General features: G+C 37.0%; 1 protein-coding gene across 1 annotated transcript in view; it reads right to left on the reverse strand.

Moving 5' to 3' along the window:
* Nucleotides 1-752: 752 nt before the first annotated feature.
* Nucleotides 753-16,595, reverse strand: part of LOC126184964 (RNA exonuclease 1 homolog) — a 230,746-nt gene continuing 214,903 nt past the window's right edge. The window contains exons 12-14 of the mRNA XM_049927660.1: nucleotides 9,292-9,430; nucleotides 2,703-2,823; nucleotides 753-2,415 (exon numbers count right to left, since the gene is read on the reverse strand). Coding sequence (XP_049783617.1) covers nucleotides 2,327-2,415; nucleotides 2,703-2,823; nucleotides 9,292-9,430 — 349 coding nt within the window. The 3' untranslated portion in view covers nucleotides 753-2,326. The remainder of the gene's footprint in view (nucleotides 2,416-2,702; nucleotides 2,824-9,291; nucleotides 9,431-16,595) is intronic.

Below are 16,595 nucleotides of genomic sequence, written 5' to 3' on the forward strand. Positions count from 1 at the left end.
TGTGTACATGATTAAAGAGCACAGTATGATACTGGAAGATCAATAATAAAACATTTACGAAACATTTGCACTGTACTAATGTAAGATGAAATTTTCTGACACATTTCACAAGACTGGTCATCTATGAGAAAACTTCGAGTGAAATTGAATGTTTGGACAGTTTTAAAGATTCCTAATAATGTACTGCCTCACTCAGTTATTTATTTGTATGTTCCACAGATTTTAATTGTGATCTCTCGCAATGATGTGAAACGAGTCAATCTTACAATTATGGTACACTTTCTCAGTGAAAAATGTGGTAACACGCTGCCAATTTACGTGATTGTGTTAAGCTACTATTGCCCCTTTTTTTTTCAAGTCTGATTTATGATTAAATATTTTCAATACAGAGAGGGTGGGGGTGTGAAAAAGAATAAACATAGTTAAGGCCATAACAGGGCTATGCCAAATTATATGTGCTTTCTTTATCTAAAAAAAAAAAAAAAAAAATCTTACCCTGGCAGGCTGAATAATTTTTTCCTTGATTTCACATAGTTTTTCCTGAATGATTTGTGATACGTAACTGGTGAGCTTATTGTTTCATACCTGTGAGGGATGTTCACTGACACTGTAAAAGAAGCAGTACTTACAGTTTTAGATGCCATTTCCAAAATCTCTCTCTCTCTCTCTCTCTCTCTCTCCCTCTCTCTCTCTCTCTCAAAAGGATAAGACTTCACAAAGGTATTGAAATGACAGAATGAAAACTACACAAAAATTTTATGAAAAATTTAATACTGCTTTGAAAAGTAACAAAAAGGCAGTTATGCTTTGATGATCAAGTGACTCGGATGAATTTTTGATAATTATGAATATGAAAAATGTGGTTTCAGCCATTTGACAGCTGTTATAAGGCAAAATTCCTTACAATCAGTGTTTTATAGTTGAGACAGACATTACCTAGATAGACCTTATGATATGCTTCAGCTCTCCGTTTTTCAGTCTTGTGAACATATACAGATCAGTTTTCTTCAAAGACCATAACTGTAAAGAAATGAAGTTCTTGTGGCCTGTGTCTGCCTGAGAAGTGTTATTATTATCCTTAAACCTGCTCCCTTCTTACCAAGTGTCACATTCTGTTCCTATCTGGCACTATACGAGTGCACCTTTCAAGATGGCATGTTACGTAATTATTTAGACCTTCTTTCCTAACTCAAAAACATTCTTACATTTGTGGCTCTACATTTCTCTATAGAAAATTATTAATTTGGGAGCATCTGTACAATATCAAAAAGGTATTTTTTTCTTAACTAGTCTTAAAACCATGGGCACTGCCCATGTTCCCAGTAAATTATAAATAAAAGACAATGGAACTAACGCAGTACTTGCAAGTGATAAATAAATCAATCAAAAGTTTCATGTTCACCATATTTCATAATCAAAGGGGACATAAGCAGCAAAAGATATATAACTAATATAAGGTTTGACGACATCAGTGTTGTACAAAAGGTATGCATGATGAAGATCTGGATACTCAATCTGTCATGGTCAAAGATGCACTCACCGTTGCAACGAGGAATAAGGAAATAATACTACTCTGTATTACAAAACATGAATCCTGGGACTAACAGACAAATATGGCAGCTACATTCAAAACAAGTATCTCCAAAAACTAATTCCCAGATAAGATGGGGAAACAACCAGTTACTTTAAAACACCTGAAGTTGTTTTCTTGCAGTACACTGGAACAAACATAGGCCACATGCGCCATATCACTATGCAGTTAATTCATCAATAATATCAGTAAAGAAAGATACATGTCACTCATACTGATGATATATATCATACTATCATCATATGTAGCGACTACCTGTTTATTCAGTACCATACCTGCTGGTAATTTTGTCTATGGCTACAACAAAAGCCAGAATTGAATAATGATATACATTTAAGATAAAGTCAGTAGAGAGCATTCAGCTCCTTGGTAAAACATGTCGACCTGAAACACTGAATGTTAGGAACTCTGGTAACAACGACCAGATGTGTCTACACGATGTGATTAAATGTCCGTCAGATGAAGTGGGCACATACAGCTTCACAAATCACTGAATGTGGTAAAAGTCCAACTATATCATGGCTATTAGTCTGATGGCAGTTAACTATATCAAGTCACTGAGGCATTGAAACACCACAATCAACAACTGCACGATCCATGATATGTTATCAGCTGAAAGTTTGGTGAGACACTAAAAACACAGTGACGGTGAAGTCTTCAAATGATGTTGCACGGAACCAACCACTTGTGCTGCCATTTGCTAGTGGCTGGACCCTGACTGTTCTGCAGCCCTAGCTATGTAGATGATGACCCTTCGTGTTTGATCTTCCACAGCATTAGTTCCATACAAGCTTTCGCATCTTCTGCACTGTCATGTCCAGATTCTAAGAGAAGCAGCAAACAAATAAAATTAAATAGTTTCTTCATCTAGAAGCACTTACGACTTATTTTGTTTTTATATGTGTGCTTTATTTCAAGACAAAGACTTCAGAGACACCAGTCACAGCGTAACTGAATGGCACAATTAATTCACACTGTCAGCTACTACAAAGGAGTTTAGAATATACTTTGTATTGTGCTGAGATGATCACATATCTCACATAAAAATGTATCTTGTTTCTAAAATGATATTAAAGTAAAATTGTATATCAACTGAATTTTTAACACTTACCACTATTTTGAATATTCTTCGATAAGTATTCATTACAAAGAGTTTTCAAAGCTCTCTTGTATGGAGGGCCTTTCCTATGAGGAAACACAACACTCGTGTCCACTACTGTATCATGAATCAACTGCAACATGAAACCATATTTGTTAAAAGTGTTTCCAAACATATGTAAGCAGTAGAAGTATTTACATGCTATCCATTTTAAAGTGGAGAAATTTCTTTTAAGGTAGCGAAAAAAAAAACTACCATTACAGTAACAAATTAGAATATCTCTGCTTAGACAGAAACAAAATAACTATTTAATTAAATTACAAATTATGTATTGTTGTTTGTTAGTGACTGATGATACAAGCATATTAATGAAGTGCCCCTACCCAACCAGAAGAGAGACAAAGCACAGATCACACATACCTGAGGATGGTCAAAACTAATTCACAGCAAACATTTGAAACCTTACTCTCAGAAAGGCTCAAACACTGAGGGAGAATGGGGGGAGGGGGGAAACTGCAACAGCAAGGAGGAGTTTTGAAACAAACAAAAGTTGGCAGGTATGGTTGCTAGATTATGTCTATTAAAATGTTATGCCATTTGCATACGATTGGCACTAGTAGTGCCACTATGAGGACACAAATCAAGTTTGCTTTAAATAAACACTGAAACGGTCGTGAGTGTTAGCTACCTCGAAGATTGGGCATGGTGAGTTGATATCATTCAAGAATGTCATTATCAACACTTCACTGAGTTTGAACGAGGTCAAGTAATAGGGCTACTAGAACCTGAATGTTCCTTCTGCAACATTGCAGAAAGACTTAGCAGGAATGTAGCCACTGTACATGTATGTTGGCATGGTGGTCACAGAATGTACAGTTGCAAGAGGACTGGGCTTCGAATGGCTACATGACACTACCAAGAGAGAGAAGACCATCACATTTGGCGTATAACTCTGGTGCATCATACACCATTTGCAGCAGCCATTGACCAGCACTTGGCACCACAATGAAATGTTACAACTTGGTTATTTCAAAGACAGCTCCGAGCTAGACACCCTGTAGTGTGCATTCCACTGATCCAAAACCACCACACCATTTGTGACTTCAGTGGTGTCAAGCAAAAGCTCTTTGGAGGGCAGGGTGGAAGTCTGCTGTGTTTTCAGTTGAATGCTGGTTCTGCCTCCGTGTCAGTGATGGCTGTGTGTTGTTTTGAAGGAGGCCAATTGAGAGCCTCCAACTATAATATGTGCTAAACACGCTGGACCTACACGTGTGGTTATGGCCTGAGGGGTGATTTTGTATGACAGCAGGAGCCCTCTCATGGTTATCCCACACACACTGACAGCAAATCTGTATATCAATCTGGTGATTCGAATAGTTGTGCTGCCATTCACGAACAGCATTCCAGGGGGTATTTTCCAACAGTGTCGACGTGTCAATTTGGTCTGCTCAATCACCAAATCTGTCTCCAATCAAGCACATATGGGACGTCATCGGATGGCAACTCCCACGTCATTCACAAACAGCATTAATCATCCCTACATTGATTGACCAAGTACAACAGACGTGGAACTCCATCCCACAGACAGACATCCAGCACCTGTACAACACAATGCATGCACATATGCATGCTTGCTTTCCATTTCACATTTGCAATGGCTTATCTCACATTTAAATTAAGCTGCGATCTTGCAATATTAATCACTTAAATTTGTTACCTAGACAAATGTATTCCCAAAATTTCATTATTCTACAGTAATTATTTTTTACTGTTTGATTTTTTCCCATCAGTCTGCAATTTCAAACCAGCAAAAGTAGTCTGATGGTAACAATAATACACATTAATCATAATACACTAAATGAAACTTGAAGTGTAAGATTCCTTGATGTCCAGATTGATAACAAACTCAAATGAACTTAGGGCATAGATAAGCTAATGAATAAGCTCATTTCAACATGTTTTGTGCTTGGCACTATCTCCCAGTATGTTTATTTGACCAATGTCTTAGCTTGTTTTGTACCCTGTCACTGCCAGTTGTTTCATGGAATTATCTTCTGCACAATGCATCTAAAGTAAATATAATATTCATTCTGAAAGAATAAGCAGTTAGAATGCTGTGTAAAGTACAAGGGGAGCAGGGCATAAGTGCCTACTATAAATACGTAATCACTTTAACAAATATTAATCTATTTGTTTAAAACAACTGTTTTTCTTTCTTGCAGTGGCTGAAGTTGATCTTTATGGATATACTTCTTGCAGTGGTAGAAATTGATCTTTATGGATAGATGTATGCCACAGAATGAATGGGCTCAGGTGGACTGTCGATCTGAAGTGTGGCATTCTTCAATACTCGTTTGGGCTTGGCATTATTGCCGGGAACTGTCTGCAGAAGATTGTGACCATCGGAGAACAGAGAAATCATGCTAGGCTGGTTCGGAGACATCCCCTTGTTGTTTCCAAACAAAATTTGGAGTAAGGGTGTGTTTCATGTGAGAGGATTTGTAAACCGTCATAATTCCCATGACTGGATAAAGGATTCTCCACATGCCACCAATGAGTAAAGCAATATCAGCCCCTATGTAACAGCATGGTGTGGTATGACATCAAATCAACATATCAGTCTGTTCCTTCTTCAAAGAGCAGTTAACTCAGACTAGCCATTTGGGAAACCAGGCTTGGCTTTCTGATCATGGTGCACAGCTAGTTACAATATATGACATAGCTCCATTCAGCAATACTAAACAGTCCTCCAAAGTAGTACGTTCAGTCGACGATTTAACAATTGCAAATTTCAGGGAAAGCCTACAGCAGTTAGACTGGGATGAGGTGTACCGTGAACCTGATGCCAATTTAAAATATAATTTATTTCATGACATTTTTGTAAATGCATTTGAAAACTGCTTCCCCAAGAAAATAGTTAAATATACTCGTAAGAAACCTTGTAACAAACCATGGCTTACTAAGGGTATAAAAATATCTTGTAACCGGAAAAGGAAAATGTATCTGACAGCCAGAAAGAGTAGTGACCCAGAAACTATCAAACATTATAAAAACTACTGTGTTATATTAAGAAAAGTTATTAAAAAATCCAGAAGTATGTGTATCATGTCTGAAATCAGCAACTCTGATAATAAAATTAAAACAATTTGGAATAATATTAAAAGAGAAACAGGTCAACCAAGAGCACAGGAAGACAGTATTACCATCAAATTGAATGAAAACTTTACGAACAAAAAGTCAGAAGTTGAAAATATTTTTAATAATCATTTTCTAAATGTTGTGGATATAGTAGGATCCAGGTGTTCATTAGAAGATGCTAGGCTGTTAATGGAAGAGGCCATACCTATGCAATTTGATACAATTGAAATCTCACCCACTTCTCCCTCTGAAATTAGGAAAATAATAAACTTGCTTAAAAGCAAAAACTCACATGGAATTGATGGCATTTCCAGCAAAATACTAAAAGCTTGTTCTCAACAGATAAGTAAGATTCTCAGCCACCTGTGTAATAGCTCTCTGGGACAGGGAATTTTCCCTGATAGACTGAAATATGCTATTGTTATACCTTTGCATAAAAAGGGGGTAGATCTGATGTCAACAATTACCGTCCAATCTCCCTTCTAACAGCTTTATCCAAAATTTTTGATAAAGTAATGTATTCAAGAGTAGCTTCACGTATCTGTAACAATGAAGTACTAACAAAATGTCAGTTTGGTTTCCAGAAAGGTTTTTCAACAGAAAATGCCATATATGCTTTCACCAATCAAATTTTGAATGATCTGAATAACCGAACACCACACCCATTGGGATTTTTTGTGATCTCTCAAAGGCTTTTGATTGTGTAAATCATGAAATTCTGCTAGACAAGCTCAAGTATTGTGGCATGAGTGGGACAGTGCACAAATGGTTTAATTCGTACCTAACTGGAAGAGTGCAGAAAGTTGAAATAAGTAGTTCTCATAATATGCAAAGATCAGCACATTCCTCAAACTGGGGAACTATCAAGAATGGGGTTCCACAAGGGTCAGTCTTGATCCTTTGTTGTTCTTAATATATATTAATGACTTGCCATTCTATATTCATGAAGAGGCAAAGTTAGTTCTCTTTGCTGATGATACAAGTATAGTAATCACACCTGACAAACAAGAATTAACTGATGAAATTGTCAATACTGTCTTTCAGAAAATTACTAAGTGGTTCCTTGTAAATGGACTCTCACTGAATTTTGATAAGACACAGTACATATAGTTCCGTACAGTGAATGGTATGACGCCATTAATAAATATAGACCTTAATCAGAAGCATATAGCTAAGGTAGAATATTCCAAATTTTTAGGTGTGGCCATTGATGAGAGATTAAATTGGAAGAAACACATTGATGATCTGCTGAAACGTTTGAGTTCAGCTACTTATGCAATAAGGGTCATTGCAAATTTTGGTGATAAACATCTTAGTAAATTAGCTTACTATGCCTATTTCCACTCGTTGCTTTCAAATGGCATCATATTTTGGGGTAATTCATCACTGAGGAATAAAGTATTTATTGCACAAAAGCGTGTAATCAGAATAATAGCTGGAGTCCACCCAAGATCATCCTGCAGACATTTATTTAAGGATCTAGGGATATTCACAGTAGCTTCTCAGTATATATACTCTCTTATGAAATTTGTTATTAACAACCAAACCCAATTCAAAAGTAACAGCAGTGTGCATAACTACAATACTAGGAGAAAGGATGATCTTCACTATTCAAGATTAAATCTAACTTTGGTACAGAAAGGGGTGAATTATACTGGCACTAAAGTCTTTGGTCACTTACCAAATAGTATCACAAGTCTGACAGATAACCAACAAGTATTTAAGAAGAAATTAAAAGAATTTCTGAATGACAAATCCTTCTACTCCATAGAGGAATTTTTAGATATAAATAAAAAATAAATAAATAAAAAAATAAAAATAAAAAAACACAAAAAATAAAAAAGTTGTTATATTAACTTAAGTATGTTGTTAAATTAACTTAATTATGTCATGTATTGGAAAATTTGACCCGTTCCACATCATTACGAAATATCGTATTCATGATCCATGGAACTAGTATTAATCTAATCTAATCTAGCTGAACCTAACCGTTTCAGCAGATCATCGATGTGTTTCTTCCAATTCAATTTCTCATCAATGCACACACCCATAAATTTTGAGTATTCTACCTTAGCATCAGACTTCCGTTCATAGTCTATATTTATCAATGGTGTTATGCCATTTACTGTACAGAATTGTATAAATTGTGTTTTCTCAAAATTTAGCGAGAGTCCATGTGCAGAGAACCACTTAATAATTTTCTGAAAGACATTATTTGCAATTTCCTCAGCTGATTCTTGCTTCTTGGGTGTGATTACTATACTTGTATCATCAGCAAAAAGAACTAACTTTGCATCTTCATGAATACAGAGTGGCAAGTCGTTAATATATATTAAGAACAGTAAGGCACCCAAGACTGAACCCTGTGGGACACCATTCTTGATACCTCCTCAGAGGACTCTGCTGGTTTTTGTAGACTATCTGTACTTTTACTTTCAACTTTCTGCATTCTTCCAGTTATGTATGAATTAAATCATTTGTGCACAGCCCCACTCATGCCACAATACTTAAGCTAAGCAGTTAGTTGACTCTGCACCACAAAAACTGTCTGGAAAAAAAAATGTTGACTGAGGTAATGTCTAAAGGGTTTACTATGTTTCAGAAAAAATTATGGACCTAAAAAAAACCACTGTATATAATATTTCAACATTTAAGGTTGGTTGCATAGACCTTAATGAAAATGAAAATATAAACTTAAGACAAACATTTTCTTGATTCAGAATATGAGGAAAATGAAAATCAAAAGAAGAATCTCACCATTACTGCCTACACAGGAGACCAACACAGAAAGAAACTGTGGATATGTCACTAATAATTTGATGCACTTGAGTACAGCTAAAGTTTTGACAGACATAATACAAAATATGAGCTAAAAACACAATAAAACATAACCAGAAACTGACAAAGTAACTTACTGTGTTCTTTAAAGGAATGGAAGAATGAAAACAACAAACTGCAATAAAGCAGCAAATACTTCAACTACTGTCGATATTGGTGGCCAAGATCAAGAGGAAACACATTTTTCACCTCCTCACCATGCCCACTAGCATAGAAAAGGTAATACTCAGTATGGTTCTCCAAATCACTACATGTGAATACTAGAATGATTATAAGCAAGCCCGATAGCACAACACTGCCCTTTTAATTCTCTAAGCGAAGTAGCAATATTTTGGCTCTAATATCGCTGACGCTATGTCCTTTTCTTTCTATGTTCTCCAAACCTTCCTCCTTTCTATTCTCCGACTTTCAGTTATCTATCATTGTCAATGTGAGGCAAACTGTTTTGAAATTTCCTATGTATTGTTGTTCAAATTTTCATTATCTATGTTTTTCTTGGCACACACTCAATATTTGAAACAACAAATGTATTAAGTATTTAAGAGCTTAATTTATTTTTAGCTATGATGTTACCATTATTCTGGTACACGACAGAGAAAGTGATTTAATATGAAATGTACAATACCTTCAGTGCCCTGAAGTCACTGTCCAGACTATGCCCAATTAAAATTGTCTGGGAGCTAATGAAACTCAATAATGCAGACTGTACATCATATATTGAAGTTGTAACATCCCGTAACTGCTCCTCCGTTATACCACTAAAGCTGAAATTAAAAACAAAGCATATGTAAAAGAATCCTTTCTCCTCATGTAACAATGGCAATAACAAACAATTTGATTATTCTATTGTTCTATGGAGCTGCCACACAGGTCGCCAACAGAGATGTCAGCTCTCTTGCCTGTTGTGTTCTCTTCTTACTGTATTGCTATTGACACATTATCCACTATACATGTTACAGGAAGTGCTCACAGTTATCACTTGCATTGCACCTGCCATAGCATCATACCAGAACAACAATTACTACACATGTATCTACCACTGACATGACTTATGAGGCAACACTGCAGTTGTTCCAGATATCTGCTGTGCCAGTTCTCTACAGTATAGTTTGGTTGAAAAGATTTTACAGCAGGTGCTGAAACTTGAATGCTTCCACTTGATTTTCCCCCTCTGACTGAAAACTAGGGCAAGTATGAAACAGTGGATAAAAGATGGAAGGGATCCCTTTCTTACTTGCCAGTCAAAACAGGACTTTTACTGCTCCCATATATATATATATATATATATATATATATATATATATATATATATATAAAATAGAGGGAAACATTCCACGTGGGAAAAATATATTTAAAAAGAAAGATGATGAGACTTACCAAACAAAAGCGCTGGCAGGTCGATAGACACACAAACAAACACAAACATACACACAAAAATCTAGCTTTCGCAACCAACGGTTGCCTCGTCAGGAAAGAGGGAAGGAGAAGGAAAGACAAAAGGATATGGGTTTTAAGGGAGAGGGTAAGGAGTCATTCCAATCCCGGGAGCGGAAAGACTTACCTTAGGGGGAAAAAAGGACAGGTATACACTCGCACACACACACATATCCATCCGCATATACACAGACACACAGGGTGTGTCTGTGTATATGCGGATGGATATGTGTGTGTGTGCGCGAGTGTATACCTGTCCTTTTTTCCCCCTAAGGTAAGTCTTTCCGCTCCCGGGATTGGAATGACTCCTTACCCTCTCCCTTAAAACCCATATCCTTTTGTCTTTCCTTCTCCTTCCCTCTTTCCTGACGAGGCAACCGTTGGTTGCGAAAGCTAGATTTTTGTGTGTATGTTTGTGTTTGTTTGTGTGTCTATCGACCTGCCAGCGCTTTTGTTTGGTAAGTATATATATATATATATATATATATATATATATATATATATATATATATATATGATTATAAATTACTCTATATGTAAAATGATTAGAAATAGCGTAAGAAATTACTCTATATGCATCATGTGTACCCAAAGAAATATTGCAAATAAAGCTTAATACTTTTTTCTCAGTTACTAAAGAATGGCTGATAGAACTTGCACATACACTTTTCTCTGATTACAGTACTCCAACTTCTGGATAAATGGTGGTCCATCAATTTAAAGTAATACTTACAATCCACAGGATTTTCCACTGCAAATACTGTCTCTAGAAAAAATTATATTCTTAAAATTTACATAACATATGATGTAACAATGAGCAGTTCGAGACGTCAGTCATAAAGCCATATGCCCATCATGAGCTCCTAATTGGAAAGCCAAAAAATAATATAATTAATTTATCTCACATGTGTAACATCATGATGTGTGAAAAGGGTAAGACAACATAACAAACACAACACTAAAAAAACTGAAATGCAGAATCTACAACAGATATTTATGAAAGCAAAAAAAAAAAAAAAAAACTACACTTAAGAACAAACAATCGTTTCACACATGTTACCTAAATACATCTCCCAAAAAGTAAAAGTTAAATTAGTGACATACACACACATGACTCAAATAGATAAGGGGAGTGACATTGACATAATAAACTGGTATCACACCCAAGAGTCCAAAATAATACCAATTTCTCAGCATATAAATCAGAACAATATCAACAGTTTCCAAGGTTGGAATTACCTCATGCTACAAAAGTGTGAAATATCTTATGGATTAAAAGGCTTTCCTGCTCCACAGTGTTGTGTTTACCAAGACTGAATTTTAATAGAAATAGTGGTGTAAGTCAGTTTACTTTAGATTTTGAGTAGCACCTTGCATATACAATAGGAATCAACCCTCTTACATGTGTGTGGTGTGCATACTGTAAGACCTTTGGTACACACACCATGAGATTATTTGACTTGTCACTCTAACGAAGTAGGCGAGTGTCAGCAATATGTCTCATGGTCTTATCGTGGCGTGTTTATCTTCTGCCATTAGGTCAGACGATAGAAATGCCACTTGCATGCTTAGAGTAGCAGATTGATGGTGACCAACTTTAAACAGAACTTGATTAATTTTCACCACACATTTATTAAAATAATAAAAAATATAGACATTACATAACTTGATTCTGGATGCTGTTTACAATGACAATCTGAAGTTCCTTTGGTCTTGGTACGTTAATCTTATTCTCACATATCTCTGATACTTGACAAAGTGTCTATACATTTCTCTTCATGGCTGTGTACAGGAATATGATAATCTTATTAGGCGCAAACTGAAACTTGACTACAGACTAATGCAGACTGACTAATCGGAGGTCTGTACACTCGTTATAATGCCTCGTGCGTTCAGGTATCACAGCGCGAGTGTGATCCGCGAGGAGAAAAGGTTCTACGTTAGCAGCGATCTCACTGGCTGTGTTACATATTACTACACAGATCGACGGAAGCAGAATTTGGTCCGTCTTTATGACAGCGCCGTCTCGTAGAGCGGAGACGGACGAGTGCTGCGCCTGTGCTGTTGTGCTTAGTGGGGCGCGCTCTAGTGGGAAAGTTGTGTCCACGCTGACTAAGTGGAACTATGTACACAACAATGTGCAACAGTGGCATATGTCATATTACTGGTGCTTACATGTAGATAGCAACAATAAACAGAGACATACAAGTTTCATTTAGAGACTGAGCAACACTGATATAAAGATCAGAAAGTGAATCCTCTGCCCACGTGTCTATATACTTGGACGAGAATAACAAAGTGATTGATAGCCAAACAGTTGCACACAGAAAACAGTGATATTGGAAGTTCAGCATTAACATAATTTCACACTTCCCCTTAACATGCAGTGTTGAGCTCACTTAGAAGGATGAAACTAGTTTCATCACTTGTCTGTGCAATTTCATTGCTAGTTTCCACTAGTCCATTGCGTAAAATGAATACGCTGTACTGAGAAACAAAACATGCAATGAAACTGAATCAAATGGCTCTGAGCACTATGGGACTCAACATCTTAGGTCATAAGTCCCCTAGAACTTAGAACTACTTAAACCTAACTAACCTAAGGACATCACACACACCCATGCCCGAGGCAGGATTCGAACCTGCGACCGTGGCAGTCCCGCGGTTCCGGACTGCAGCGCCAGAACCGTGAAACTGAATCAACAGTTACATATAGAGTCACGACTGCTATCTGCAGCTGATAGTTCTAACCAACACCTGAGATCCCAGAGTCATACGACAATGGTAAACACAACAGAAGTTGTAGGCAAGGGCGTTCTCTAATTGCTTCTTGCTGTGTGTGTGTGTGTGTGTGTGCGCGCGCGCGCGCGCGCACTGTGATGCAGGCTGTGGCTGAAAGCTATATGCGAGTGTAGTGTCTTTTAATCGCGCCTGTCTGCAACTTGACATGTCTTCTTTACAGTAAATAGCAGTCTACCTCCTTCTACATTGTTGATATTACTGCCTGGAGTTTCCATTCATACTAGAGTGATTTGTAATAATGATAGTAACTATTCCAGTATCAAAAACTCTTCTGTAATATCTGATGCAACCTACAACAAAGGTGAATTGACGTATTTTACTCGTTAACACCAACTGTGGCCAATCCATCAAATTTCAAGAGTTCTTGTGCTTGTTCAGCTGCCATGGATGCAGGAGTGCAAAGTAAGAGAGGTTATCAAGACAATTCAATTCTCCAACAATATGAACAGGTAGGATGGCTACAAGCTTGTTAATGTCCCTGCTGTCATAGATTCCAGTCCATGCGTGTGTTTATCAGCCAGCATCTCCTCAAGACCCAGGTTCAACAGTTTAAACAAATGACCATAAAGAACCGCCATACAAAACTGACGTATTGCTGCAGGATAATGTTGCTAATTTACTGTTGCCTGCCAAATACCTGAAGATGTAGTAAAGGAAACGGCCTTCTGTACGACCTTGTCTACAGTCATCTTGACTTTCATTTGTCCAATGATGTTCCAGAACAGGGACTTTCGTTGCTGCATGACAATCATAATAGCATCATATATAGAGAAGACTGTCATCAGAATCCAGCACGTTCATTACTCTGAAGAGGAACATTGGAAGGATGTATGTTGAATAAAACTGCTGCTCATCTTACAAATCCCTTGTTAAAGGGACGACTGTTTCATAATTTTACTTTACGTCATCAGAAACAGACCATGAACAATATTACGCAAAGACCATATGACAGTCATAGAAAGCATCCAGAAAACCGAATACTTACATTATGCAGTCAGGCCACTTGTACAGTCCAATCCCAAGCCTCTTTTTAAAATTTGGAAAATTATGCAAAAAGCAATAGTTATGGATCAAAAAAAAAAAGGTGGGTGTATGAAACTAGGACTTATGAATGAACAGGATGAGAGGAAAGATTATAAAACACCACCAGAAACGGGGAGGGACAAAGTATAGAATAAACTGTTCCTCAGCTGAAGCTGCACTGGCATGGAATGCTGCGACTGCCATACATGGACTGACTGGATATCAAAACATAAACTCCACAGGAAGCGGTGCATGCACAGAAGCATGAATAACCTCTGTTAACTTTAAGGAACTGGGTGTACGAAAATAAGCATACTAATAAAAATAGCAACTGTCAAGTGAATAACTTCCAGACATAAAGACAAAAGCCTGGAACCTGTTGGTAGTCATTCACAAACATAACATTTAGAATTAAATAATCTTGAAAACTGTTACAATTTCCTTTTTTAAAAAAAAAAAAAAAAAAAACATTTTAAAGAGACGTTTAAAAAGGGTGAATAGCCATTGTAAAGGCACCAAGTAAGAGGAGGTGAGGGGGAGAGAACGAATGAACCAGGCTATTTATTTAAGTAATCAAATCTGGCCAAATGGCTTTATGCCTTAACTCAGTTTGAGACTGTTGTGTTTAGTTTGAAGGTTTTCTTAATGCATGAAACAGCTTCAACTCTTCCAACATATTAAGAACATTATTCTTGCATTCTGTATGCAAAATTGTGAGACCAGATGTAATGCAAGAAACTGAGTGACCCATTTCAGATACATGTAAACTCAAGGCAGAAGTGGGACCCAAATCAGAAATATGTTCCCTAATCATAACTTCATAGGACCTTCCAGTTTGGCCTATGTACTTAGACTGGCAATCATCACAGGCAATGCTGCAAACACCTGATGACTTGTAGGGCTCCCGTTTCATCTTCTCCCTGTGTTTAAACCACAGCCCATTATTCTTAGGAAAGAAATATGCTGGGAAGATATCTGAAACCCTCCATAGCATGGAATCCTATGATAAGAAATATTCCTAAGCCCCCTCTCCCACACAGGGAATAATGTTGATGAAATATCCTGTTGACCCTGGGTCAGAGCAATCATTTGACTCTTTTTCCTTTTTATTTTGTAACATGCTCTTGTTAATACTGTCCAGAGTATTACCAAGAGCATTGTAAAAAAGAAAAAGGAAACAAGCCACATGACTGCACCAACCCAGGGTCAACAGGATATCTTGTCTACATTATTCCCTCTGCAGGAGAATGGCCCCGGGAACATTTATCATAGGATGCTGTACTATGGAAGGGTTTCAGATAGAGTGGGTATACAGTTGGCTACAAAAGATATCGTTCCGTCAGATTTCATTCCCGATAATAACAGGCTGTTGTTTAAACATAGGGAGAGAGTGAAACAGTAGCCCCACAAGTCGTCAGGTGTTTACAACATCACCGGTGAAGATTGCCAGTCTAAGTATATAGGCCAAACTGAAAGATCCTTAGAAGTTAGGTTTAAGGAACATATTTCTGGTTCAGGTACCAGTTCTGCCCTACGTTTGCATTTATTTGAAATTGGTCACTCAGTTTCTTGTATTACAACTGCTCTCACAATTTTACATATGAAATGATGGTGTTCTTAATGTCTTGGAAGGGTGGGAGATCTTTTGCACATTGAGCCAACCTGCAAACCAAACAACGAATTCTAAAATGAGTTAAAGCATAAAGCTGTTTTGGCAAACTTTGATTACTTATAGAGCCTTGTTCATAATCGCCCTCTGCCCCTTTTCTTCTATTCTTGGGTGCTTTACTAGGGCTATTCCCCCCTTTCTTAAATTTTTAAAGAAATTTTAAAAATTTAAAGATTATTTAATTCTAAATGTTATACATGTAAATGGCCCTCATCAGGTTCCATGCTTTTATCCTTATGCCTATAAGTTATTCACTTGACAATTGCTATTTTTATTGTATGTTTATTATTGTACGCCTGGTTCCCAACCACTTCCTTAAAGTTATCAGAGGTTATTCATGCTTCCATGCATGCGGTGATCCCCGTGGGGCCTATGTTTTGATATCCAATCAGCCAGTGTATGGCAGTTGCAGTGTTCCATACTAGGACAGCTCCAGTTGAGGTATTGTTGCTCTATACTTTGTCCCCCCCCCTCCCCCCCCATTTCTGGTGAATTTTATAATCTTTTCTCTCATTCCGTTTGTTCATAGGTTCCAGTGTGATGCCTGCCCCCCCCCCCTCCCCCCTCTCTCTCTCTCTCTCTCTCTCTCTCTCTCTCTCTCTCTCTAATACATGACTATCACTTTTTGTGAAATTTTCCAAATTTGAAACAGAAGGTTAGGATCAGACTGTAAAAGTGGCCTGATCACATAATGTAAATATTTGGCCTCTCTCTTCTTTTTATTCACATTTGCATCTGATGATGTAGTTTAAAATTACAGAAACCAGTCACATCTCTAATAAAGAATTTATAACAACTGCAGCTGTTTTTATTCAACATGCAGAAGTTTGGCTGTGGATGCCCATCCAGTAATTTGTTATGCTGTGTTACAAAATGGCATGACCTAATTAAAATATATATATATATATATATATATATATATATATATATATATATATATATATATATATATATAATGTCTGCTTGTGTCTGTATACGTGTGGATGGATATGTGTGTGTGT

Source organism: Schistocerca cancellata, chromosome 4 (assembly GCF_023864275.1).
Source record: "Schistocerca cancellata isolate TAMUIC-IGC-003103 chromosome 4, iqSchCanc2.1, whole genome shotgun sequence".
In the NCBI taxonomy this organism is placed as follows: Eukaryota; Metazoa; Arthropoda; class Insecta; order Orthoptera; family Acrididae; genus Schistocerca; species Schistocerca cancellata.